Source organism: Ambystoma mexicanum, chromosome 2p, assembly GCF_040938575.1.
Source record: "Ambystoma mexicanum isolate Mex_15411 chromosome 2p, UKY_AmexF1_1, whole genome shotgun sequence".
Taxonomy (NCBI): Eukaryota; Metazoa; Chordata; class Amphibia; order Caudata; family Ambystomatidae; genus Ambystoma; species Ambystoma mexicanum.
The window spans coordinates 1,132,674,794-1,132,702,432 of NC_090923.1; the positions used below are offsets into that span (position 1 = coordinate 1,132,674,794).

At 48.1% G+C, this 27,639-nt stretch overlaps 1 protein-coding gene across 3 annotated transcripts in view; it reads left to right on the plus strand.

The window, feature by feature from the left end:
• The window catches only part of EML3 (EMAP like 3), a 743,130-nt gene that overhangs the window by 103,875 nt on the left and 611,616 nt on the right, over positions 1-27,639 (plus strand). For 2 of the 3 annotated variants that reach the window (XM_069645189.1, XM_069645191.1), the window contains exon 2: positions 25,776-25,955. In XM_069645189.1, coding sequence (XP_069501290.1) covers positions 25,776-25,955 — 180 coding nt within the window. Of the gene's footprint in view, positions 1-7,358; positions 7,414-25,775; positions 25,956-27,639 lie in introns of those variants that run through there. The other variant, XM_069645188.1, reaches the window with a different exon arrangement.

Genomic DNA, 27,639 nt, shown 5'->3' on the forward strand with positions numbered 1-27,639 from the left:
GGCATTCTCCACCTTCTAGCCAGGTTAAGGGACGTCCCTGAGGGTAATTTCCATGGTCACAGGGGAGTGATCAGATAATGTACGGGGGAGGATTTCGCAACTCTGTAGGGCGTGTGTAGTTTTTGAGGGGACAAACCAGTAGTCTATACATGACTCACTATCATGTACGGAGGAGTAGAACGTGTAACGCTTGCTTGTTGGGTGGAGCACTCTCCAGACATCCAGCAGGGACAGCTGCTGTATTATCTGCTTCAGAGCAAGTGCTGTCTTAGACGGTGGCCTAGGTGTCTTGGCGGACCTGTCCAGGGTCTGGTCTAGCACCACATTGAAGTCCCCCCCATAGTATGGTTGTCACTTCATGTTTAGCAAGGATTTCAAATATGTGTAAGTAAACGTCTGGGTCTTCAAGGTTAGGACCATAGGTGTTTACCAGGGTTGTCTGTTCTCCAGCAATTTCCCCCCAAACAAGCACATATCTGCCCATCGAGTCCATCAGGTGGCCTTTCTTGATGAACCCTAACGATTTGTGAATCAGGATGCTTACCCCCCTAGACTGTGAGGAGTAATTTGTGTAATCGCGCTGCTTGCCCCATTTCACCAGTATTTGATCATTAATCGAGCCCTGCGCATGCGTTTCCTGTAACATTAAAATTTGGGGCCCGTGCCTGCTGACATAGTTGCCCACCTTTCTGGCTTTCATTGGATTGTTTAGGCCTCGGACATTCCATGTCATTAGTTTAACCTTTAACCCATCACCCATTTCCTACGTATATGCATTGTATTGTATTGTGACAACCATAGCTGCATGTGCAATCAGGACTGGAATGGTGCCTGCATCTGTGAGACCTTTTTCCAACAAACCTACAACCTTCAACTACGCAAACTCTCCACCCAGACTGGAAACTCGCCTGGGCGGTGATCATAACAAAGAAACTTCCCCTTTTGCCCTTTCCCGCCCGCCACCCACATCATCTGCCCCAACTTGACGATGAACCCAAGCAACTGATTGGAACGTTCCTGAGGGTGCTTCGTCGCAGAGCAATGCCCAGCTGTCTGGCCGCCCACACGGGAGACTCTACGGCCCGGTTACATCGGATTTTGGTCCAGTTTAGCTGTGTCGACTGCACAGCGGAGAGAACATGTTTTCAGCTGGCAGTGGGGATGCCTCATCCGTCCACCAGATCGCCTCTGCCTTCACCCGGGCAGGGTCTTGCATTTGGGTCTCTTGCGCGATCTCTGGGGGGCAGCGGGATAGAGGCCTCAACATATGCCATCGCCTCTGCAGGGTTTTCAAAATAGTGGGCTCTGCCCCCATGTTGGATTCTCATTTTCGCAGGGAAAATCAAGGCATAAGGTGTATTGCGGAGTCGTAACTGTTTTTTGACCATTTCGTAGGATCTGCGCTGTGCTTGTATACTTGCAGAAAAGTCCAGATATATATGTAGCCTGTTGTCTTCATGGTGTAGTGTCCCCTTTTCTCTTTCCAGACGAAGGATCGTGTCTCTGTCCCTATAATTCAGGAGGCGCGCAATGATGGTTCGGGGTGGAGCGCCTGGCTTGGGGGTTGGTGCCAGGGTGCGATGAGCCCTTTCAACGAGGAAATGGTTGGACAGGGAGTCTCCCCTAATACGGATTTCAATAGTTCTTCCACCTTCCTTTCCATGGAGCCCTTGCCAAACGACTCCGCCACTCCAACAATGCGGATATTATTCTTGCGGGACCTGGATTCAAGATCCTCGCACTTATTCTGCGTCTTGCGGAGCTCCGTCTGGAGTAGGGCTATATCACGACCGTGTTGTGTAAGCACGTCTTCGTTTACACCTATTCTGTTTTCTGCCTCCGAGATGCGTGCACTTTCCTTTTCCACTTGCGCTTTCAAGGAACCAATCGTCGCCACTATGTTATCTAGTTTCACGTTGACGGCCAGGAACCCATTTTGCACAATTGTTGCCAAGCGGTCTAAGGGGTCTGTGTTTTGGACTTCAGAAGTTTGTGTTGCCCCTCCTGGTGTCTCCTGTTGTTGGGAGCTTGTGTAGGAATCCATTGGGCCGGTCTTTCTTACCCCTGCAGCTTTCTTCTCAGTGTGGCCCATTAGGCGACGTCGCAACTTCCAGGGTGGACTGTGCTTTCCCACGTATGTGTGTTGCTGGCCGTCAATGACGGCCCGCAGCATTTATGCTGTACGTTGTTAGCGCACCCCAATGCAGGTGTGGGGGCAAGCACTGCCTCTCTGCGGGTGTACAATCTCGCCCCAGGGGTGTTGTCTCGGACCGCTGCGGTCTTCGTATGGAAAAGGGGCGTGGTCCGGGGTATGTCGGCAACGCGAGCACCGTGTTGCTGCCCTTGACCTAAAGAGGTTGCAGCGCTCAGCCCGTTGCCTCGTCTTTCCCCTCTGTCCAGGGGGTCCAGGAGCACCTCTATCCCGCAGCTCCCAGTGTGTCCGCTGCGTTCCTCAGCCGGGATTTGACGCAGTGCCACCGTCACCCACACTGTCGTCTTCCGTGCAGGGGTAAGCAGGTATTTGGGAAGGAGTTTGGCGGCCCTCCGAGCTCCACTGTCCGAAGTATGTCACAACGTGTATAGGAGCCGAGGGCCTGTCTAGTCGCATGGGCGATCTACCACAGTGTCTTTGGCATTCAGTCGGGCTTTAACTACCGTCTCGCGGCACACCCCGTTTCTCCCCGAGGCCACAGTGGCAGGCAGTGTTTGTTCCCGGGGGGTCCTGAGAGTAGGATGTTCACTTCGGGAGTGATTCCCGGCGTCGGGTTGCGCTCTCTCTTGCAGCGCCCCCACGTCCCTCACCGATGCAGCAGCGGCAGCCTCCGTCTATAGTAGGGCCTCGCCCCCTAATCTGTACCGCTCGCCCCCACTCCCATAGCACGGTTGTATCTTGTATGGGGTGCTGGCCCCCGGTATCTCCACCCCCCCCCGATCGGCCCACTTACTTAACCAGCTTCGTCCTAGCTGGGCTTAGCCGCGGGGGGGACCAGGATCCGTGGGGGCAAGCGTTGTCATTGCGGCGTATCTCTGTCTGGCTACTCCTGCAGCCCTGTGTGGGGAGGTCTGCGTTTCGGCGGGCTGCCCCTCCCCCACCAGGCCGATCCGCCGCTGCGAGCCCCGGGCTCGAGTGAGAGTCGCCTGGAGCCCACAGGCGGCCGAGCCGCGGCTCAACAGGTGCTGCAGATGCAGACAGTGATATCTCCGCCGTCCCGGGGTCCACGCGCACCGCCTTCACAGGGTGTCTTCCGAGGACCTTTCCCCGCAATATTCTGTAGCAGCGCAACGGCCAGCGCAGACCTGGAAGGATTTATAAATTGAAGGATTTCGATCGAGCCGGAGCTCTTCACCTAGGCGGCCATCTTAGCTGTGCGCAACAGCGCCCCCCATCTTTATCTTTATTTCTAACGGTAACTTCACCTCTGTCTCTAGGTCGCAGTGCGTTAACCTGAGCTTGTTCTTTTGTTTCTTTCTCCTGTACCACTTTGGTATTTTGTTTCTGCATACTTTGTACCGCCTCTTCTTTCTTGCTCTTCATCTCCTTGGAGCACAATTGACTGTGTTCTACATGTTTTGCAATGGCTATGGTCTCTGGTAGGGATGGATTTCCAACCATCCATAATCTGTCCTGTACCACATTGTCCTTTGAATGAATAATGATCTGATCTCTAATTAATTCATCAAGGGTGATACCATTCCCAAATTGACAAAAGTTTGTGACAAAACTCTCAATGCTGAAACATATTCTTCAATGGTTTCATGTTCCTTTTGCACACGTGTATAGAACTTGTATCTATTTATGGCTACATTTGTTTCAGGAGCATAATACTTGTCCAATTGTTTTATGGCCTTATCATGCTCATCAGCATCACCAGCCTCATCTATAGTCAATTCTGGTAATTCCCTGAACTTCCTTTGTCCTTCCAACCCAAGTGCATGTAGCAAAAGTAACTTCTTCTTTCTAGATGTAAGTTCTTCTTGTTCCACAGCTTGAATGTAATTCAACCAGAATTCTTTCCATTCAGACCATATAACCACAGGTTGTCCTGGAGTTGGTAAAAAACTTGCAGGCGGTTGGATACTGATGCCCTGCATCCTGAATCAACAATGACCAATTGAAACCTTTAAACATTCACAATTCTGATGCCACAACAACTGTAATTTTTTCCTGCCCACGAATGGGATATTGCTACTAAAAGCAATGTATAATTTTCATAAACGGGCATCAGGCTTCTTTATAAAACAATTGCATTCTCTAATGCAAGCAATCAGAAAATGTATTTATTTATTTATTTATTTATTTTTCACTGGGACGAGGAAGATCTTCCTTTACCCTCCCAGACTTCCTGGTCTTGATAATATACGCGGTCACGTGACCGCGAGCTGCCTAAGGTCCTTTTCTTAAATAACAACGCAATGCTACGCGCGTATTACTGTGGACGGCTGCAACCTTCAAGGTAACAGGAGAAATGTGCCCTGTTTTAAATTGTAGCTTTGCTTGCTTCTGTTCTCTTACACGGCACAAATAAACGTTGCTTTAACGTTCATTCCGAGCTCCAGCTCTCCTATTCCAACGTGGGCTCGCTGGACGCCGGGCCGTACTCGTCGTCAAATTGAAGTATCCACTGACAAAATGCTTCTCAGGAAAAGGTTTATTTGCACCTTTAATGATACCCGGCGCCCCTGCACTGCAACTGCCTCCATACACTTCTAACTCCACTCTAACCGTCAATCGAATCTTCCGCTAACTTACAACCTGAACATTCTAAGGCAGACGCAGGCGGGAACCCAATGAACATAAACAACAACAAGTAGAATACAACAATCTACATGGTTGATGAAAATGCCCTTTGTGCGAGTTCTCCATGTTCACCGTATACCAAATTGGCAGCTAAACAAGCCCAGATGAAGCCCAAGGTCGGATAACAGGGCTAGGTGTGTCTGTAAGGTGGCCAAGCATCCTGCATTTTGTGGGACTGTCCCATTTTCATGGACAGAGCTTGTGACAGGAATAAGGCCTGACTTTTCTCCTGTGAAGCAGGATCAGTTGTCCAAACTCTTCCCAGCTCACACTTTTCGTGTGACGGTGAAAAGCGCAGGGATGCACAGCGCCTTTCCCACTGCTGCACAAGTACACATGGGTTTAGCTTTGTGTCTACCTAATTTCGATAAACTGATTAGAGGTTGATGACCCAGACTCAGGGGCACCTCGGTAAGGACTGTGTAGTAATGTGGCTTACTGAGTAGCAGTGTCTGTGAGGACATCTGCTTGTGGAATGTTGTGGTGGAAGTGTTCTGCTGGGTGACGGTTGGTCAGGGAGTGAGCTGTGAGCAGAGAAGATGGGTGTGGGGGTGAGCCCGGTGTTTCCCTTGTCATCTTGTCTCCCCTACCATCCCTGTGTCTTGTGGAGGAATACAGGACAAGGACAATAAAGACACAGAGAACTTACCTGGAGTACTGGCGGTCATCATTGTTACAGACTCTTATCCCTTAGAAGGTGCAATTGGTGGGTGATAATAAATTGGAGGGGAGTATAACGCTGCATGCTGTGTAAAATAATGGCTCAAGCAGATTACCTTATATTGAATTTGCTTTCATCGTGAATACCTTTTTTAAAACTAAATTATATTGTTTTTGGGTCCACATTCCTTTGCAGGCTGCTACTGCAATTGTGCATTTAGGGTGGCGAAAATAAAGCTATACATATCTTTTTGCTTGACCTATTTCTCTAACTATATAATGTCAGGTTGGTTTCTTATGTGATTTGTGTACTTTTCAAGGCATTGATAGAAAAATGAATGATTTCGTTTTTGGAAACCCAAACTTACAAAATATATGTGACCTATCACTAGGAAGTTATGTAGGCAAGTGCTTAAATCACAGTCTGGTTCCAAATACTGATTTCACCACTTTAACAAAATGTGTGATCCAGGGAAAATCATTCAGTCTCACTGTGCCTGGTCCGCTGACACTGGGTGTCGCTAGAAATTATTTTGTTGGCAATTTTTCCTATGAAGAAAAACCTTTATGCTTTCTGTTGTAATGTGCATCTGAGGTGAGGTGGTGACATCACTGTTACATGGAATGTTGTGATGTCAGAGTGAGTGGAGTGTTGGGATGTTGTGCTCTGAAGCTGGGTTCTAAGATTTACAGTTGAGATCTATGCTGGCTTGAGGGGACATGCCAATGTTTGTTCCTGGCAACTAACTTGCAATAAACCTACTTATAACTTCCCTGCTGGTCCGGGTGTTACCCCAGGTATCAAGTTATTACACTGGCGACGAGGATGGGATGCTGTTGAGGAGGGGACAGTCCAGAGCCAGGAAACATTGCCCTCCAGTGAATCCCTGTCCCAGTATCAAGCTCTCAGCAGGCCATGGTCCAAAGCTGTTTCATCTGGGCTGTGTATGACTCTTCAGCAGGCCTGGTGGTGCTGAATGGAGGAGCCGAGTACTTGTCCCATGAAGAAGATGTCAGCAGGTTTGGGTCCAGTGTTGTTCTAGTTGGGCTGCCTATACCTTTTCAGCAGGCCGGGTGGTGCTGATAATAGGATTTTGTCGGCACACAAGTCGGTGTGTGGTGATGGAGGGGCATCTTATCCAGTGCCCCAGCTGAGGAGGGCCTCAGCGCTCTAGCCTGTTTATTGGCGTTGGGCTTGTGTTCGGAGCGCACTGTGGCTCTTGGCCTTGCTTGGCTGTGGAAGGCAGAGTGGCTGGGGAGCACACATGCCGGTGTGCAGACTGAGGAAAGGTGCGCCGAAGCGGGCCAGCAAGTCAGGTGGTGCTGGTTGTAGTGGTTTCACGCCTGCGCTGTTTTCCAGCCCATGTCCGCTACAAGGGCGGACAGTTTCAGGGATGAGTGTTCCCTGTGCGCTGGAGGAGGTTGAGTTTGCCGTTGAGTATGGGAAGATGGAGCAGAAGATACGGCGGTGTCCTAGCTGCCAAGGATGTGCTGTTGTCGGGCGGCAGTGTGTGCAGGAACAGATGGTGCCTGAGGGCTTTGCTTGTGGCATCAAGGTTTTGGGAGTCTGCTCCTTATGCATATGGAGGCGGAGATGTGACTCCTGTGGTGACCAGGTTCAGAATGATGACGTTGGTTCATCATCATCGTGCGGTCCAGTGTGAGCAGCTGGAATGCGGAGAAGAGTTAGAACACATAGCGTGTTCTGCGTCTCTGCGTGAGGAGTTCATTGGAGTGCCTCGCACTCGTAAAGCTGCTGAAGGTCGATGGGGATCACAGAGCGCGCCTGTGCTCAGCAAACTTAGCATCGGGGACGATGCAGTCTGTAGGACTGGCAGACTATCTTGTGTGAGCGGACACTCCTTGGGGTTGCGAGAGCTGAAGCTGCACATTTGGAGCCGTGGAAGGGCGACTGATGGTTCCCTGTCAGCAGCGCCCCGGGAGAAGGACCAGTGGTAAAGTGCAAACTTTAGTGTGGTGTGTGTGTGTGTGTTTGAGGCCGGTTCGTGTTGTTGTTTCGTGTACATGTTGTGGCCGGTTTGCAAGTTCTTGTTGGTAAATATGTGTTAGGCCAGTGCGTGTGAGAGAGTTTCCTTTTTGTTGTGGCCCATGTTACTCAAAGGATGTGTTGTGCGAAAAAAATGTTTATATTTCCATCTAATGGTTGTATTTTAGAGCTGATTGTTTTATTAATGACAGTTTATCTTGCAGGTGGACTCTAATTTGTGGGTTTTGGGACTTGTGGGTGTGGGTTCCAGCATTTCAGCATTGTGTCTTTTAATTCAGATTGTGTTATGCTAACATGATTTTTATTACAGATTGCAGAAGGGTTTTAATGCACAATTTGTTTTAACAAGGACTCGCGGGTGGGTTTTCTCCAGTGAGTTGGACGTTCTCCCAGAGACTCGAGGGTGGGTTTGGTTTTGGGGGAAAGTTCAAATTGGCCATAATTGACTTACACCTGGGAACCAGAATTGTTGTGCCAGTGATGACTTTCAGTTACATCGTCATTTTGTGTATTCCTTCACTGTGTCCCCGTCGTATGTGGGAGACTGCGCCGGGTGAGTGATGGAATTTGGTGACACATTCCTGTGTGTGTGTGTGGGGGGGAGGGGGCTCTGTTCTGCCAGTCGTGGTGTAACATGATGTGTCCCGATGGTAACCCATTGTGATTCGGGTTTCCGGTTGGTTAGTGACTTGGTGTATTGCTAGTGCAGGTTGGTTAGGACTTGGTGTCCGCTGTGGTAGAGTCAGGTGGGCTTCATGGTGCAGTTTGGCTTGACTAGGGGTCCAAGGTGTGTGAGTGAGTGTGCTGCGGTGGTGCAGTTGGCTGGACTAGGGGTCCAAGGTGTGTGTGGGCGTACTGCGGTTATGCAGTTGGCTGGACTAGGGGTCCTTGGTGTGTGTGTGGGTGTACTGCGGTTATGCAGTTGGCTGGACTAGGGGTCCTTGGTGTGTGTGTAGGTGTACTGCAGTGAAGCAGTTGGCTGGACTAGGGGTCCTGGGTTGTGGTGTACTCGTATTGTGTTGGTTTAAGGTGGGTGTTTTTGCGCAATCCTGTAGGATTGGGTTTTCTTAGGTGTTCTTGTTGTGTTGTTTTGGGGTGCCCTGTGGGGGTGCTGTTGTGGACTGACTTTGGGATGGTGTGCTTGTTGTTGCTCTTGTTGAGCTGGGTTCGTACCCGGGGGTGGCAGCCCTGGTGCCCTAGGGTGCAGACTAGGGCGGAAGGTTGTTTGTGCACGGATGGTTAGGCGCGTTAGGTAGTGTATTTGTGGGAACGCTGGGTTGTGGCAGGTCCTAGGTTCCAAGGGGCAGCTTGGAACAGGTGGTAGTGCTTAGTTTATTGTTTTTGTTTCTCAAGGGTATTTCCAGTCCTTTTTTTATGGGAGGAGTTAGCCCTTATTGGATTGCGTTGGGTTCCTCATTGTTGTGTTTTTAGAGGGAGTAGTTGATGTGGAGTTGGAGTTGGGTGTCTTGGTTGACATGGGTTGATTTGCGTTGTCCAATTTGTTGGTGGCACAGTTAGACAGTGTATTCTTGGGGTGCCATGTAGGTATTTTGTTGTCCCATAGTTTTGTGGTTGAGCACTTTTCCCTAGTGTCATAATCTGGAGTGTTGCGGGTTATTGGTGAGCTCTGGGTGACAGTTTCTTGTCGTCAGTGGAGTTTGGTTAGTTGGTACATATCGTGCTGGCCACACGTGTATGTAGGGGTTTGTGTCAGTGGTGGTTTTAGTGGAATTTTTCCTTGTTCAAGAAATTAAAGGAGGGAGAGGTGTTGTAATGTGCATCTGAGGTGAGGTGGTGACATCACTGTTACATGGAATGTTGTGATGTCAGAGTGAGTGGAGTGTTAGGATGTTATGCTCTGAAACTGGGTTCTAAGATTTACATTTGAGATCTATACTGGCTTGAGGGGACATGCCAATGTTTGTTCCTGGCAACTAACTTGCAATAATCCTACTTATAACTTACCTGCTGGTCCGGGTGTTACCCCAGGTATCAAGTTATTACACTTTGCTAAACTATTGAGTTGTTGTACATTAATAACAGTGAATATGTATATATTGCACAGACCATTTTTCTCTTGGCTTACAAGTGAAAACTTCTTTTATTGTCTTTACCAAAGGTATCCTTGAGTACTGAAGACTGATGCCACTGCTTGTATTATTTTTTACTATGATGTTGCTTCTGATCATGTCAATCCATAACGTGCCTATTAGGGTTCTGCATATCTTTTGCTGGACAGGTCTGAAAGACAAATTAGAACAGTTCCATGTAATAATGCCCCCTCAAAAATATCGCCATGTAAAAAAAAATCGCTGAAGAATTGCCTTTTTTGTGGGACATTATTACATGGAACATGCGGGGGACATCCCTGCAACCCCCAAACCCTTTTTTATTTTTCATGGGGATAGGGGGACACCCCTGAAACCCCCGCTGCCCCTGTCCCTATATATATAATGTCGCCACAACCTTTTCACGGCAACTTTATATACGGCGACCATATATATAGGGATATTATTACCTGATACTATTAGAACATATCAGTGCCTTGTATGCCTAACAGTCCCCCAATGTTGTGATTTTGTTCTGCATATGTATTCAAGAGCCTCTGGGAAGGGGTGGGGGGGGCACGCAGATGTCCCTATTTTGGCTACCACACAGCAACATATTTCTTACTTTCATGGCATTGCATGTTCACTGTGCCTTGTGTGCATGTTGCAGGCTGCCTTTTTCTGGCTGCTGTCGCCTTAACTGAAGACTTTAAATGAGCGCTGTGCAGCAGGTTACAGACTGGCGTTGATAGCATCCAGCAGTGTTATCACCTCTGTTACTCCTCTTGCTGACAGAGCAGTTACTAACGTTTCAGTGACAGTTTAGTGTTTCAGCTCCCCTCTGGCTGCCTGGCCCGTGAAATTAAAGAGCATTTTTTTGTATCCATTCTTATTTAAGCAACCCAAGGCTACCACAGTGTGTTCCCACCCCTCCTAACTGGTCCCAATCGTATGTGGGTGGTGTGAATAGATTGTGAAGGGCCCGCTCACTCTTTGTCCGTCATCCAAGGGCCAAATCCTCCTCTGGTATCGGAAGTGTGAGTCCGTCATCTGAAATATTGTCAGAGCTCTGAGTGGATATAGGCCCCGATTCATGGAATTGTTTGCGCGTAAAACCGAGATTTACGTGCCATTCTGCCCGCAAATCTCTGTTTGACGAATGGGGATTTGCGGGCAGAATGGCACGCAAATCCGCGTTTTGCACGCACATAATTACATGAATCAGGGCCTATAGTATTTCAATGCAGGTTAGGATTGAGGTGCAATGTCAGAGCCTGGGGCCTAGTACTGAAATAAGAGGGTGTGCTTCAAATTGGGTTAAGGCCCATTAACACAGTTGCTTGTCGGACCCTTTCCTGGTAAACTGGGGATTGTTACAGGGCACTAACGAGGCATGTTGGTACATCTGTGTGCATGACTAGTATGGTGAGTGCTGCAAGACTGCAAAGCTTAGTACTCGAATAGAAAAAGTTGCTGAAGGTCAGAATTGAGCTGCACTGTCTGAGCTGCCTGTGTCTTGGTACTGGAATGGCGGGAAAAGCTACAGGTGAGCGGCGCAGTGCATTACCAGGGCTGCACGCAGGTCCAGGGTGGGCAGCGTTCCGAATCCAGCACTGGGATCTCTACCCGATGAGCAGGGTTCAGGTGCTTTGGCAGAGCTCTGTACGGGCCACAGCTCTTGAATATGAGGCCGTGCTGCTGCAGGCTTGTGTGGATTTCTGTCACGGAAAACCCACGACTGTTGCAGCCGGGTCAGGTGTGAGGCTCTCACTGGCTGCACTGTGCTCGTGAATAAGGGTGTGTATTGACAGGCATGTGTGCGCAGCCCTGTATTGGAATAGTACAACGTGTGAGGTACGTGACGGTCGGGACTGAGGAACATTGGCACAACTGAGTCCAGTTTTTTGAATAACAGGGATACTGTCATTCAGCAGTGAGGTGTTTTGGCAGAGCTTTTGTGTAGAACCCTGTACTAAAACAACCGGGCCTTTTCCTGCATTGCCAGAGCTGTTTGTGAGCTCAGCAATGGGATAACGGGGTGCTGCACGCCATGGCTGAGAAGATGCTAAAGCGTGTGTAGGTGGGTGGGGGGGGGGGGGGTGATATAGCTGTAAATCCCACTCTTCCCAGTGAGAGAGGGCACCGAGTGCCTCTCTCTCTCTTGTTGGGGGCGGGAAAAGGAAGGAGGCGGGAGAGGTTGGCACTAGCGTGCAGAACACCAAACCTCAAGGTCAACAAAACAAGTGCCAGCAGAATCACACAGCGTTCTCTTTATTTTCAAGAGGCCATCGAGGTCTGATGAGAGGGGGTAAGAACTGGACATATCTGCAGAAGATGCTTTGGGCGACCTGAGGACAAAGAGAGAGGGGGAGGGGGAGAGAGCGCGCGCCTGGAGACAGTTTGGCGGGAGAGCAATATTTAGAAGGGGAGGAAATGAGGGATGCGGCAGCAGGGCCTAACATTCACCATGGTGGGTAAGGCAGAAACACATCGCATGGGATACACTTCCCCCTTCTGTGACACTCTCACCTTTTATTTTAGTAGATTTAAATACAGACGTTTTTCTTCCCGAACCCGGCCTCCTAGCCAACCGTGCAAGTGAGGGCAATGCTGTGACGCTGCGCAGGCGCAGCATAACGATAAATAAGTCAGTAATGCATGTTGACCTCGGTGTGCTGGCATCTACTGTATCATTGAACATCAGTGCCCACTCGCATAGGTGCCACTCGGATCAATAATGACCGGTTGCATTGCTATGAGAAATCGGTATGCTAGGGCCTGGAGGTGCCTGAGGCGGCTGATGAACTTTGAAACACGTGGAGCTTAAATACACATAAGCGAGACTGACAGCCGGTGGGGTACGTTTAAGGACGAATAACACGCCAAATATTTTTTTAAGCAATGGGATAAAAGGATGCGTGAGCAGGAGAAAGCGTACGACATGTGTGTAGGGCATGGATGCCAATAAAGGCAACACCCCCATATGAAGCTGCAGTAAGACAGGAGAATGAGAGCAAGCATGGGGAGAATTTTTTACTGTATACACAGCACCATTTCCAAAGTAATTACATGCAAAGGTACTGCCATTGAATAACCCTATTGAGTTGCCACACAACATTGGAGTGGTAACGGTAGTGTCACCTCGCGAGGGCAACGGACCAACCTTCCCACATCGTTATATGGGACGGCCCGCGTTGGGGCCGCAATTAAGGGAAGTGACGTTGGGCCTAGGGAGGTGGGTGTTGGGTGAGGGCAGTTCCGTTTTGCTGTAACAATAAAGACGTGTGTGCAAGCAACTCTGTGTCCCGTGCATGATTCCTACAGCGGGTGAGACTGAAGGTTGGGAGGACGTTGGGTGGCCCCCGGTGCTCAGCCTTTCACATTGGCGACGAGGAGGGACACACACGTGGCAAGGCACACCGCAGCGCAGTGAGAGGCGGGCCGGGAGGATGCCGTCGGGCATTGGCAACGTGCATCGGTGCGCCTCCTGGTTTTAGGCCTGCCCCTCCATAAGCCACAGCGCTGCAGCCCAGCCGCCTGACGACACGAGGAGGTAGGGAAGGCCCCTCCCTCCTCCCCCAGATGCCGCTTCAGTGATGCAGCCGCAACCACGATATACATAGGTGGCTGGGTTACGCCAGCAACGTCTCCTGCAGTAACAGAAGGCCCCGAGCGTGGATCATGTTAGAGGGTTCATGTCTCTTTAAGAGACAGACAGGCTCACTGGACAGGGGCACGTGGGGCATGACGTGGGAGGAGGAAGGAGACCAAAAGTGAAAGGAAGAGCAGTATCCTGTAGTTGATGAATAAAGCAGACGTATATTCCTTTCCTTGGTGCGCGTCCTTAATTTAGCAGGCCGGAAGGCCGTAACAGATCAGGCGCTGAAAACCAACCAGCCCAACAAAGTCAGGATAATCTAGCTTCTCATCGAGCTCACGGGCCACGAGGTGACGGAAGGCTCTGTCAGGCACACTACACAGGATCACACAACCACTAATCATGTCGGACCAAGATGCCTCCCCCACGTCCGCCGACGGCGCAACAGGGGTGCGGCAGGACCAGCTAAGCCGTCAGGAGGCGCATCACAAGTGCTTCACCTGCCCCATGCGTTTGTCATATGCGACACCAGCAATTTGGGGCCCCGGTGGGCAATTTAGCTAAGGGACTTCAAGTTTTACATGGGGGCCCTAGGGCTCACGGACAGCGCACTCCTGTCCATGGCGGTAGGCGCAGCAATCCGAGACAGCCGTCCGAGACATTGCAGGTGAACTGCTCAATTTGGAGACAGCCTCATATCGTAAACTACATGAGAAACTGTCCCAATATTTCGCACCCCACACCAACGTGGATTACGAAAGGCATATCTTTCAAAGTACATGCCAGGAAGAGGGCGAATCCCTTGACAATTTCATCGTGAGGCTCTGCATTAAACTCAAATACTGTGAATTCCACCGATATTCCAATAAGGAGGCCCTGCAATCTCAAGTCATTGCAGGGTGCGAGTCACAACCTTTTGGGAAGAAGTTACTGCAGAAGCAGAACTCGCTTGAGGACATCCTGGCGCTGGCTCGGATGGAAGCAGCGGTAGAGTCTCAACTCGATAACCCGGGGAAGGTTACCATACAACAAAAACCTGCCGCTGCGGACGCCATCAACAAGCTATCCACCGCGCTATCCCAGTCAAACAGAAGATCGAGACCACATGCTTCAGGTGCGGGTATGAGTATCCCCACACGATAGGGGAATGGTCCTCAACGGATCATCACAGCATTCCACCCATACCGTGAGGCTATCTCCCTGTCCTTCCCAGGGAACAACATTAAAAATAGAAAACTCAGAGTTACGGGGGGGGGGCGTAATCTAGAAGTTTTCCCAACGAGAGCCAGTTGTCTGCGCCTAGCACTTCCAGCCAGAGATAATAACACAAGCTCATACCTCAAAATGGCCACAGGGACACCCTTGGTCAGCCCCAAAATCCTTCCACAGCCGCCAAGTTTTTAGTTTTCATTGTGGGATCAATATCATCCCCATAAAGCAAACATGGCGTCACCTTGGTTTTGTTTAAGAAAATGTACCCTATTTGTAACACATTTTTGTCATTTGCAACACAAAGAGCAATGCTTTAATATGAATATTCTTAAAAATCACCTTTGTTCTGTTTATTCTTGAGATGTTATAACCATGGTTCTTAAAATCACTGATAACATTGAACTTGCAATTTCAAATTTTTCTGGGCTATGGAAACTAACATTACTATAAACTATGTAAGGTAAATGTTAAACAATTGGGACACTGCGCTCTCCTAAATTGACTTATGTTTATCCACTAAAAGGGAAAGGATTGCATCCACTAAATCTGCAATAATCTGGTAATTGGGACACTCAACCCAACCTGAAAAATACACTAATATGCAACATAGTGCACACACCTTTGCACTGGGGATTGGTTATATAAAGAAAAAGGGACAAAATAGTCCTATTATGCATCCATTTTATAACAACCTTAAAATAGATTCAGTTGCAATATACATTCCCAGTCTCAATCCATAAAGTACATTTTTCCAAACACCTGAATCATAATCATAATCTAATTCAACAATAACTCATTGGACGGCACGTGCCAATGTTTCGCCCTACTCGGCTTTTTCAAGGTCGTTAAGAAAACCTGTTATTAATGGTCATTTGCATGTCAACCCTTGAGTACATTATTAGAAGATGATTTCTCTGTATTTGAAACTTGGTCACATAGGCACCGGTCCCAGTTTCGAAAGAAAAGTTGTGACATTTACAAAACAATAATTCAGGTTCGAGGTATAAAGATTACAGGGCTGGTGACAAGATACAATGCTGGTGCAGAGCATCACAAGTCTAGAATTTTTCAGCTATGTAATGTAATTAAATAGCATTTATAAAGCATGACACTGTGGCCAAAAGGCATCTAGGCGCTAGGGAACAGCATGTGGGAGAATCCACTGTGGAGATCTCCGAGCAAGGATAGAAACTAGAGAAGAAATGTCTTTAGAGCTTTCCAAAATGCTAAATGATCGTTAATGCTTTGCAGATAATTTGGTAGTGAATTCCACATACCAGGTACAATGGTGGAAAATGCTCAGCCACCTACCCATGCTCTTCAAAGCAAGGGACCATCAAACGTTTCTGAGACTCCGAACAGAGGAGCCTTGAGGAAATCTAGGGAATATGTTTTGTCTACAGATTCTCAGTACACAGCTGATAAAAGGCCTGATGAGGGATACAGAGAGTCTTAAACTCAATACGACTAAACAAAGGACGCCAGTGAAGTTGGCGAAGAAGATCTTCCACCTGGTTTCGACAAACGCTTCTTAGAGGTGTGGATGAAGCTAATGTCAAAATCCCTTCATAACTTCCATTAAATATTAGTTTAGTAGACGTAACTTTATATATCAATGATAATGCCAGTACAGATGCTCCCAATCCCCTTACTAACATGACTGTCCTAGGTCTTTCTGGATGGGTTTCAGGGCAACAGACATTTGAGGTCATACCTTTGACCTGATATTCACCGATAACCTGCCCTCTATCAATATCACTGCATCACTTATATTCTAGGGCAACCACAATCTGATCTCGCATCTCAATCTTATCCACACAGGTAAACTAAAGGCCATCATTAACAGGATGAGGATGAGGGTTATGGGGTGGAGCACAGACTGGGAGGTGCATCCCCATGCTTCAGCCCTGGCCCTCCACACAGCCCACCACCTATGCCAGTGCCCAATGTGTCAGCCATGAGTGCACTTCTGCATGCGATTGAGGAGCGTCAGGCTTCCATTGAGGATCTAGTGAGCCAACAGCTGCAGGAGATGCGGGACATGCACGAGTGCATGCAGTATTGCAGCCGCACACAGGATGGCCCAGTCACTCAGCCATGACACCGCTGCCATGCTACTGCCACCATTACTGCATTGGAACAGAGGGTGCACCCGACGGCTACCACCACCGAAACACTTCACCAATGCATGCAGCTTACCCTGCAGTAAATGCGGGCCCAGTTGTCAGCGGCCTCCACCTCTGTGACACTCACTGAGGGCTTCCTACCTGGTAACCCAAGGCGCCGCTCACATTGCCTCCTCACTGGCAAGGACCTGGTGAAGAGCCCCATGCCCAAGAGGCACAGAAAGTGAATGTTGGACACTGCCGCTGTATTTTGGTTGTGTGTGCTTGGGTAGGGTGTTTTGAGGGTGGTTTATTGAAGAGGGTGTTTTGAGGGTGGGGAGGGGGTGTTGTTGTGGTGAAGGCATTTACAGGTTCCACATTGCTACATTAAAAACATTTTCACTTGAAGCAATGACAGGACATTCCTTATTGTGTGCACGTGTTTAACGTGAGAGAAATTATTTACAAAGGTGCAAGGGGAGTGTAATGTGATGGCTTTTTCAGAAAAAGTTTTCAATCATTTTCTGGCGAGCCAGGCGCACGTCCCACTCAGTGCGTGCGTGCATGCATGGTACCTGTAGGCACTGCGTCATCCTCCTCGCTCCTCGGGGATGGCATGTCCAAATACGGGGGCATGGGAATGCTCCAACGAATGCAGATGTTGTGCAACATTGCACATGCATGCACAATCTGTCCCACCTTGTCGGGCCTAAGCATGAGCACACACCCAGACCAGTGTAAAAATTGGAAGCAAGCCTTTCATAGGCCAAAGGTGCGCTCAACACACACCATAGTCCAGACATGTGCCTGGTTGTATGCCACCTCCTGTGGCGTCTGGGGATTCCTCAGAGGAGTCATTAGCCACGGAAGCTGCGGTATCCAGAGTCACCTGCAAGAGAAAGAGACATAGGTGTAAATCATGGTGATCTGGGGATGCATTTCCTGCAACAGCAGCATCTCGCGAGACAGTCTGTGTATGCATGTCCCATGTGTCATCGCACAACACTATTTCACATTCTTGTCCGTGCATGTGGAGTCAACTACTCAAGGCAGGGAGGTGTTCAGTCTGTCATGGTACATCATGCACACAGCTCACAGTCAACACTCGTTGCTTTCATGGTAGAGAATTGACAGGGCAGCATGCCTTGGTGAGTGGTTTGGGCCTGTGCAATGCTCCCGTGCATGGTTCCTGATGGGAGTCTGGATTACATGTGCAAGTCGTCTGTGTGGATTCCTTGATGGATTCATATACATGGTTGGTGACCTGAGTACATGCCATGTCAAATGCCACTGTCATGTCGCTCAGTTGCAGTTTAGCAGAACATCATTGCATGTATGCCAGTGTTCTTCAGATCTTTACATAACCGACACCCCAGAGGCTCCATTGGTGTTTGTGGGCCCTACACCAAGTTGATCACCACACTTCTCAGGTCGCACCAAAGGTGACTGGGGTTGGGACGGCTATTCAGTATTTCAGAGTTTCGTTGGAGCAACTAATCTCCTTGTGTATTGTACTGTGTGGTTTTACTCTGAATGGACGGTAACCTTGGTTATTGGTTGTGTTGACAACTGTCTTTGCCCTTTGTCCCTGGCACTTGGGGTGCCCCCTGGACACAGTTTGGACATCCCTAGGCGGTCAGGCATCCCTGTGTGCAGCTCATGTATGTTTTGGGATGTGTGATGTTGCATTCTGGTACCTGTAGTCCAGTGTGTGTGGCTGCTGTTGGTGAAGCATGACTTGAACATCTATGGCTGTATCAGCCTACTCCTGTGGGTTGCAGCCTGTCATGTGTGGGGTGTATGGCTGGGTTCTTCATGTCCAGGGCTAAGTCAGGGCGTGCAATTTCTATGTGTGTGGTCCCCTCCATTGCATGTCACTTGTACAGCAAGGTTTGTGTTTTGGAATGTGTACTCACCCAATATCCAGGTCCGTTGGCCTGTTTGACCCTCCATGTATGCCGGCAGCATGCTGTCCCGCAGGACCACGGCACCATAGCTTGATCCTGGCAAGCGGGCATGGCAGTGGGTGATGGTGATGTCTGCATCACAGGTGACCCAGACATTGATCAAATGGTACTGCTTCTGGTTCCTGTAGACCTCCTCCAATGCCTTGGGTGCCACCAACTCTATATGGGTAGAGTCCAGGGCTGCTACCACATTGGGCGTGTGTGCCATAGTGTAAAATCTTTCCTTTGTGCCATTCACCTGTGCCAGGGTGGTGGGAAGTGAACCGTGCCATCCCACATGGTGCAGGAGATCTTTCCGCACCTGACGCAGCATTTTTGTGAAAGCATGCTGCGAAATGCCATGCAGTTGGTTCATAGTGTGCTGGAACGTGCCCATGGCAAGGAAGTGCAGGACCGACATTAGCCTTACCAGCAGTGGTATGGCTGTCCTGATGGCGATCCTGCCCCCTTTGTGGTCCTACATCTGGTTCAGCAGATCTGCAATAGACTCCCTGGTGAGGCAGTGCAGGGTGAGGATCTGGCTGTCAGTGAGGGTCAGTGGTGAGGACCTTAACTAGGGTGTGGGTGTACACCTTGCGTGGCGTATCCTCTTCACCATCATCCACCTCCTCTCCTCTGCCTCAAGTTCCCTGTGGTGGTCCTGCCCTGTGGTGGTCCTGCAGTCCCTCTCGAGAGGATAGCTCAGGGCAGCATGCTCGCCTTGGAAGGATGATGGCATGGAGCAACATAGGTTCCATCCCCGGGTCTGTGCTTAGAAACCTCTGGGTATTATGCGCGTTATAAATGACCTATCATGTAATATCATATATGTTGGCCTGGAGCAGCTGAATGTGACTGTTGACTGAGACCAGTGGCAGCATGGTGGTGTAGGGATGTGTGTTTGGGGAAGGTGTGGCCCTTTTGTTCTCTCCCTGAGTGCATTGGGTGCACCTGTGGCCTCATTTCCATCACCTGTATGCACTTACCACTTGCTTTCAGGTGTAGGTATGATTTTGCCTTTTATCGAATTGTATGTGCAAAATTGATGAAGAGCAGACTATGGCTCAACAGCATCTAGGTGCTGAACAGGGATGGACGGTCCAGAGAGCACTTCCACAACAAAAATATTAATAAAGATATGTTTTCAGTACTCTGTGAAATTGAAGAAAATCCCCAATGTCCGGAAGCTTATTCCACAGGGTGGGGGCAAGAATCGAAAAGGAACAGCCCCCCAGGTGGGCCTTCTAATTACATGGCACTTTCAGTAACATTTTAGAAGAAGAGCGGAGGCACCTGGTAGGTTGGTAACGCTACAGCTTAATTTTCAAATAGATTGCCCAGTGTTGTGACGGGCCTGATGCGTCATACATAAGGCCTTAAACTCTGCTCTAGTTTTTACGGGCAACAAATTAAGCTGACGCAACATGCTTACAGAGGGGGCAAGTCTTGGGGCATTTAGAGCCAACCTTGCTGCCAAATTCCGAAGCACTTGGAGCCGCTGTGGAAGATAACGTGGTTGTCCCAAATATGCCCCGTTACAATAGTCCAGCGATCCCATAATTGCTGCAGTAACTATCAGTCTGTAGGGAGAAACAGAAGAATCTTGCATAGCACTTTCAATTTAGCAAAGCCAGAATCTACAGACTTCTGATATCTGGGCTTCACAGGAGGCCGAGGGGAGGAGCCTAACACTGAGACTTTTAACAGAGGCATGGGCCCAAAGAGTGCCAAAACTTGTGGCTCCAGATGGTTTGAGCCGTCTGGGAACCGAACACAAGAACTTTGTTTTTTCCCCATTGAGCTTTAGCCGGTTAGATGCCATCCAACCTCCAATTGCTGACAGACAGCTTCTCAACTTGCAAAGGGGCTCAGTTGATAGTGAGTGAAGGCGAAACACTAGCTGGGTATCATCCGCATAAGAGGAAGGATAACACAGGTTCGAATTCCAATCCCGCGCTTAGAAACCACTCCTGGTATTAAGCACGTTGTAAATGAATAATTATAATTATAGGTATACAAATGGACTTAGAAATAAGATCGGCCAGCTGACGTACATATAAATTAAATAGAATTGGCGATAACGCCAACCCTTGGGGTACACCACACGGCAAAGAAACAGCTAGAGAAACACAGGCCTGGAACTAGACAGCCTGAGTATGTTAGGCAAGAAAAAGAGGCAAACCATGCCAGTGGGATCGCCACAATTCCAGATAGGGAGAATGTCATGGTCCACCATGTCAAAGGCAGCAGAGAGGTCGGGGAGAATCAATTATCCGACCCCCGCAGTCCTGTAGCATGGCCAAGTAGTCCATGAGTGAAACCATGTCAGACTCAGTACCCATCATCGGGCGAAAGCCTGATTGGTAAGGGTGACAACAGTCATTGGTTCCTAAAAACCGAGAAAGGGATGGCGTAATTATGGCCTTCATAAGTTTCATAACATCTGGTAATAAAGAGATTGGCTGGAAGTTACTTACTACAGAGGAGACCATTTGGGCGTTTTTCAAAGGAGGTGTAACCAGTGCATGCTTCAATGAAGCAGGAATCATCCCAGATGCAAAGGAGTGTGACTAGGGAAGTGGCTTTGTGTGTGGGGAAGTGCCTGAAGAATATAAAGTGGTGCAGGATCACCTGGGGAAGCTGATTTCAATTGTCCCAGAGTCTTGACCACAATAGTATCCTCTACCGCATCAAACTGAAAAGCTCTAGTGGGGGGAGATTTGGCCAAAATGGCCAAGGGTCCTGTCACTTGTTTACCCCCAACAGAGGTCTCATTTTCAGCACTAATTGCTTGACGACTGAAATTCATCTTTTTAATGAAATATGTGTTAATAGCGTCACATTTCCTCTGAGAGCCAGTAACATTATCTTTCACTGAAGGAAGAGATGAGAGCTCCTTAGCAAGTTTACATTGTTCTCGCGTGGAGCACGCATGATCAGTTATACGGTTTGCATAACACCTGGATTTTGCCTCAAGCGTCCTTCTGTGGTAATGTATCACTGATTGTCTGTAGGCTTTCGTACACACTGGTTGTATTCAATATGACATTGGCGTTCAAGTGACGGCACGCCTGTTTACAAGAACGCAAATCAGCCGTGATTTTGCCAGTTATTAAGAATGCGGAGGCAGGCACCGTAAGTTGCTGCTCACTCCTTATTTTATATTCGTAGCAAGTCCAAGATATAGCGTTAGCAGCCCCAGCCCATTACTTCTTCAAACAGCTCTCTTTTAAAACCAACCATTCTCAACCACCTGGAATCTTATCCAAAAGTCCAGAATGTGGTGTGGCCAGGTTCCATTATATGAATACAGAACTATTTACATGGGTGGTTAATGGAAACTATGTACATGAACACAGTTTATCTTTTCACATTTAAGTTTATCTTTTCACATGTAACACACCTCCTTCCCTTTCCCAATCACACCACAGCTATTTCAAAATGGCTACCCCATCCATCCCCCAGTTCTCACCATTCATCAACCTGAGAGCATTAACCAAATCTTCCTTCACTTCCATCGGTCTTGAAAATGTCATCATTCCTTTTTCCACTCTCCTTCCAAGCATCACCTTTACCATTTTACCTATGGGCATTGCCCTTTCACTGGTACAGTTCTTCCGATGATATCTCTTTTTGGCCATCATCTGGCCACCCACTATTCTTTTCTTCACCTCCTCTTCAACCACCACTGGTCTCTAACCACCATACCTTCTCATGCAACCAGGATGCAATTTGTAATTTGTTAACCTCCTCCTGAAAACATCAAGTGGCAACACACCAGTCACCTGACGGGACGCCACCCTGTACTGAACAACTGTTTCCATCAACGCCTGCACCCAATGCAGTCCCCACTCCAATCCTTATGACGTCATAATCGTTCTGTTAAATCTTTCTACCACTGTGTTCCCTTTAGGATTGTACACCGAAGTCATAGCATGCTGCACCCCATACTTTTCCAGAAATTCTTCCATTTCCTTGGCCACGAACTGTGGCCCATTGCCTGACACGATTTTTCTTGGAAACACCTTCGCCGCAAAAATGTTTTTCCAGAAATTGTACAACACTCCTGGCAGTGATGACCTTGACCACACACACCTCAGACCATTTTGAAAGGCGATCCACAGCCACAATCACGTAATTACTCTGGCATCCCTTACCACAATGGGACCCAAGATATCTACAGCCACCATGTCCCACACAGTACTCTGCTGCTCTATCACCTTCATTGGCGAAACTCCGATTATGAGAACCTTGTCACTGATGCAGCAACCTTCACACTCCTTCAAAACCTTCTCTATATCATCCTCCATACCAGGCCACCAGTGTTCCTGATTTATCAACCCTTTGGTTTTACATGTGCCCAAATGACCGTCATGGGCAATCTGCATCACATTTGTCCTTATGCCTTCCGGGGCCACCATGCAATCCCCTCTGATCAACACTCCACTCCAGGTACTCAATTCATTCTTCACCCCCTTGCAGACATTCAAACCATCTTCCAACTTCTCAATAGGCCATTCCTTCTGCACAAATTCCTCTACGTTTTCATAAATATCCTCCATATACTGAGCCACCAATTCTCTTCATCTCCAATGTGACAATTGACTTCCCCTTACACTGCCTCACCATCATCACTCTCAATTGCTATGTGAGGCAAGGCTTCCACAACCACATTATGTTCTCCCTTTATGTGCTGCACCTCAAAATCCAACCCTTGGAATCTTGTAATCCACCTCACAATCCTCCTAGACACTGTGTACAAACCAAGGTTTATGATCTGTCACAATGACAAACCTCCTCCCCCAAACAAAGTTCTTGAACTTCTCAATTCCCCAAACACATGCAAATGCTTTTCTCTCCACCACAGAATAACGTTGTTCCGCTTCCTTGAGCAGCCGTGAGGCAACTACCACAGTTTGCACCTCCTTCCCTTTCTCCTGCATCAACACAGCCCCCAGTCCATGTTTGCTGGCATCCACATACAAAGAGACTTCCCAGTCCTCTTCAATATCGGGGCACTAATTAGACATTTCCTTATATATTCAAACTCCTTCTGGGGTTGAGAATGTTTGGTTTCAAAATGATCTGGCCGAAGAAGTAATAAACTGAGGCTGCTAACTCTGTATCTTGGACTTGCATTGAATATCAAATAAAAAGTGAGCGGTAACTTACGGTGCCTGGATCCGCATTCTTAATACTGGTGACGAGGATGGGATCCAGGCACCGTAATGTACCGCTCACTCTTTATTTGATATTCAATGCAAGTCCAAGATACAGCGTTCACAGCCCCATCCCAATACATCTTCAGCCATCTCTCTTTTAAAATCAAGAATTCTCACCCAACTGGAACCTCATTATCCAACAGTCCAGAATCTTATGTGGACAGGTTCCATTATCTGGATGCAGAACTATTTTCATGGATGGTAAATGGAAACTGTGTACATGGAAACAGCTTATCTTTTCACATGTAACACTGGTATTAGCGGCAAAATACGGCAGCGTTATTGCCATTTCCCAACTCGTAATCGGCCGGTTATAGTGCTATGTCAGTAATACCAGTGCTGGTTGTTCTGCTGTCAGATAGTCCCTTGCCGCCATTACCGTTACCAGTACTTCCAGAGCTGGAAATACCGGCAGTGGTATTGCCGCCAACTCGTACTTCGCCGGCACGGTAAACGAGCCAGTAATTGGATTTACCGCCACTTTTGCCGTCTACCGGCGAACCCATAACGAATTCCATTGCATAGGCTGGAAATTGCAGCTGCTGTTTCTTCCCGCAGCTGCAAGTCAGCAATGAAGTGAAGTTTAACATTACAACCAGGAACTGATGTAGAGAAGCTAGATTTAAATTTAAGCTGTGTAAAATGTTACAACTTTCTGAGGTCATTTTAACAGCATGGGCCTAATTCACAGATCGTTTTTCAATGGGATTGCGCTATTATAAAACGCTTCTGTGAATCAGGCCCTATGCCTGTATCTGGTCCTCGCAGCCCAGTGCGGTCTGGATTTGCTAAGTGCAGGTTGCACTGTGCACTTGGTCATTTCGAGAAGGGCCACTTATGTTTCAAAATACGCCCTTTGTCTCACATAGTACTGAAAACAAACCCATAATGAACTCATTTGTTGTGAAAAGACGCGAATTGCGAATGTAGTGCGTTTTTTGGGGGGGGGACATAGGGGGGCAGATAGTAGTTTATTTTCTGTACAACCCGACCCTTCTTCACAACATATTGGGTGACATTTTTTTTTTTAGCCCGATTCTGTTTTCTGTAGAAACATGTGCACGATCCCACTTCGCAGGACAGAAATAGCGGGTTATGGGTGACTTTAAAAAATATTATTTTGCTGGGTGTTTACGTACCTCCTTGCTATGATTTGAAATTATCAGCAAATATTATGAACTGTTTGTTGTATTGCTGAAAAACCTAATTAAAGATCTAAATTTACAAATGTTGTTGCGAAAAGCTTCCCTGGGCGTGCAGTGCAAGCCCATGGAAGCCTTAGCGGAACATTGTGTTGGGAGGGTGAAAATAAGTCCAAGGAGGGTGACACACTCCAAATGCGTGTGCGCTCAGATGCGAAAAGTCCTGGATGTGCACATCTCAAGCACGTGCTGCCAAATCTGCCAGGCGTGTGTCAATCAATCAAGGGATTGGGTCTCAGTGAAAAAGTTCTGCCCAGAATGCTGCTTGCTTTGAAGTTGCGCAGGCAAATAAAGCTATCTCCCAACTGTTGGCTTTCAATGTTGTTTTCAACTGCAGCAAGCTCAAATAAGTCCCTTGTGCAAACACCTACAGTCTTCTATTTTTAGAAATCTTTACAGTGTACAATGGAAAAAGTTGAACGCATAATGTATATTGGTCTTCTTAGGTTAGGTTCTTATGACTATGGTCCAAAGGGGCTGTATGGGTGGTGGTTCCTGCCTCCAAGTGGGGACGGATGGGAGGCCCTTCATAGATGTACAAACTTGTAGGGAAACGCGCGAGGTTTTCCTTCGGTTTCTCGCATACTCAGTAAGTAGAATGATAAACATTTCCAGTACGTTCCCTGGCGCCACTGTCCTACCCTTACTGGTGCTGGTATGACGTTCTTTCATCCTCAGGCATTTCAAAGCCTGCAGTTTAAAGTGTTTGACAGTTCATTGAATTTTTGGGGGTCGGGGGTGGGAAAAGGGTAGCTAAGCGGTTGAGGAGGTTGGGTATAGGTAAAAATAGGTGCAGGAGAGGGTTTGGGGGGGAACACCACCCCCCAAAAAAACCAAAAATTTGATGAACTCTCAATCACGTTTAAATTGCAGGCTTTGAAATGCCTGACAATGAAATGACATAGAACCCTGGTGCTGTACACGAAGATCAAATGTGTCTTTCCCTAGTTGACTTACGTTCTTTTCTCTTCACCAGAGGACAGAGACCCATCGGGTGGTACCGCGCACAGTCCAGACTGGTTCTCAGGCTTTGAAAGGCGACTGCGGGCCCAGGAAGATGAAGTGACGCTCCTGAAGTCTTCCTTGGCCGACGCACTGCGGAGAATCCACTTCTACGATGGCGAGATCCCACTGCTCAAGAGACAGCTTCTGCGGGGTGAGTTATTTTTAGAATTCCACCTCTAGCAACCCTTGCCTTTCAGGGGGCGCTGTGGGCTATTGTGCAGCACTCAATGGCGGTGGGGCGAATTTTGAAAGGGCCTTGGTTTAAATGCCCGCCCCAACCTTTTATAAATGAGTTGAAGTTGAAATGTTGTTTTCTTCATCACAAATTTCAGAAAAAAGTGTTTAAAAAGGGTATACTGTTGTTTCATCGACAGTCGTTTTTACGATAGTTTTTTTACGAGTACACTTTGCTGAATAAATTCATGGAAATTTTGGCGGGGGATGGGAAAGGGCAGATAAGGGTTTGGGGGTGTCGGGAATAGTAAACAATAGGTGGGGGAGGGAGAGCATGTGGGGGGAAACCCCCAAAAATAAAAAATACACATTTCAATGATTTTTTCAGCTAAATCTATTAGTAAAAACACCAGTCCTGAAAATGACTGGCGATGAAATGACATAGAACCAAAAAAAGACATAGGGCCTCATTCCGAGGTTGGTGCTAGTCATGGCGCTATTAGCGCCATGACTAGCACCATTACCGGTACCGTGTCCGCCCTGGTTCAATGGAGACTTACCGGTCTAGTCCGACCTTTGCGGGACCGGTAAATCCCCATTGAAAATGTCAATCCCCATTCCCATTTGAGCACCCATAGGGCTCAATGGGAAGGGGGAAGGCGGCAATAACGGTACCGTAAATTACTATTGACCGCGGTATCCCTTTGCAGGTCCCGTCCTTAACGCATGCTAAAACCAGGCCTGAAGGGAAGGACCCGCAAAGAGACCTCGGAATAGGGCGCAAAGGGATTACCGGCACCGGTGTCCTTACCGGTGCCCGGTATCCCTTTGCGCCCGGGTCGTAATGACCCCCATACAGTTTAACTCATCCCGTTGCTTCCATTTCACTGTAGGGCCTTTCACTGCATTTTACCTCTTTAGTTGTTAGGCTGGTTGGGTTCACCGGGTGCCAGAAACAGCAGGTATGTGGGTACAGGATAAAAGAGTGAATGTGTATGGTACACTGTAATAAAATGTGGCTAAACTGCAATGTGGTGAAATGAAGTAGAGTCATTTCAACAATATATCCCAGCATTGCCCAGTAAAACACAGGCTCATGCTGCCACTGCATACCAATTCAGGGTGGTCAGCGTCACAGTAGGATACCTTTTTTACCAAACATCCTACACAAACCTCGAAAATAGCAGAAGCGGGGAAGTTGTCCTATCAATGTTCATTAACTTGAATACATATCTCCGACAGTTGGTTTTGGAAACAGGAGATGGTAGATGGTCTGATCCATATTATAAATAATTGCGGAGCGCCTAATGGGAACTTGAAAGGACTGAATCGTTCCTTCAGGTGTGTTTCCCTGAACTTGATTTTATCAACCCTTTTCCCTGATGAGCCCCAATCCAAGCCTCATCAAGGATGAAAACCCCATGCGCCCCCTCAGAGGCCTTAAACCTGTCAACCTTAGGGTTCCTCCAAGACACCCTGTTCCCTATATCAGTAATCGTGCACCATTGTTGCACCTCGAAACACACTGTGCATAGGCGCATTATAAATACCCAATAAATAAATAAAGTAGGCTCCACTGGCCTGTGGCAGATTTGCTATTTGAGAGCCTGGGGTGATCTAAATGGAGCCAGTACCGAGCCAGACGACTCAACTTTGGACGA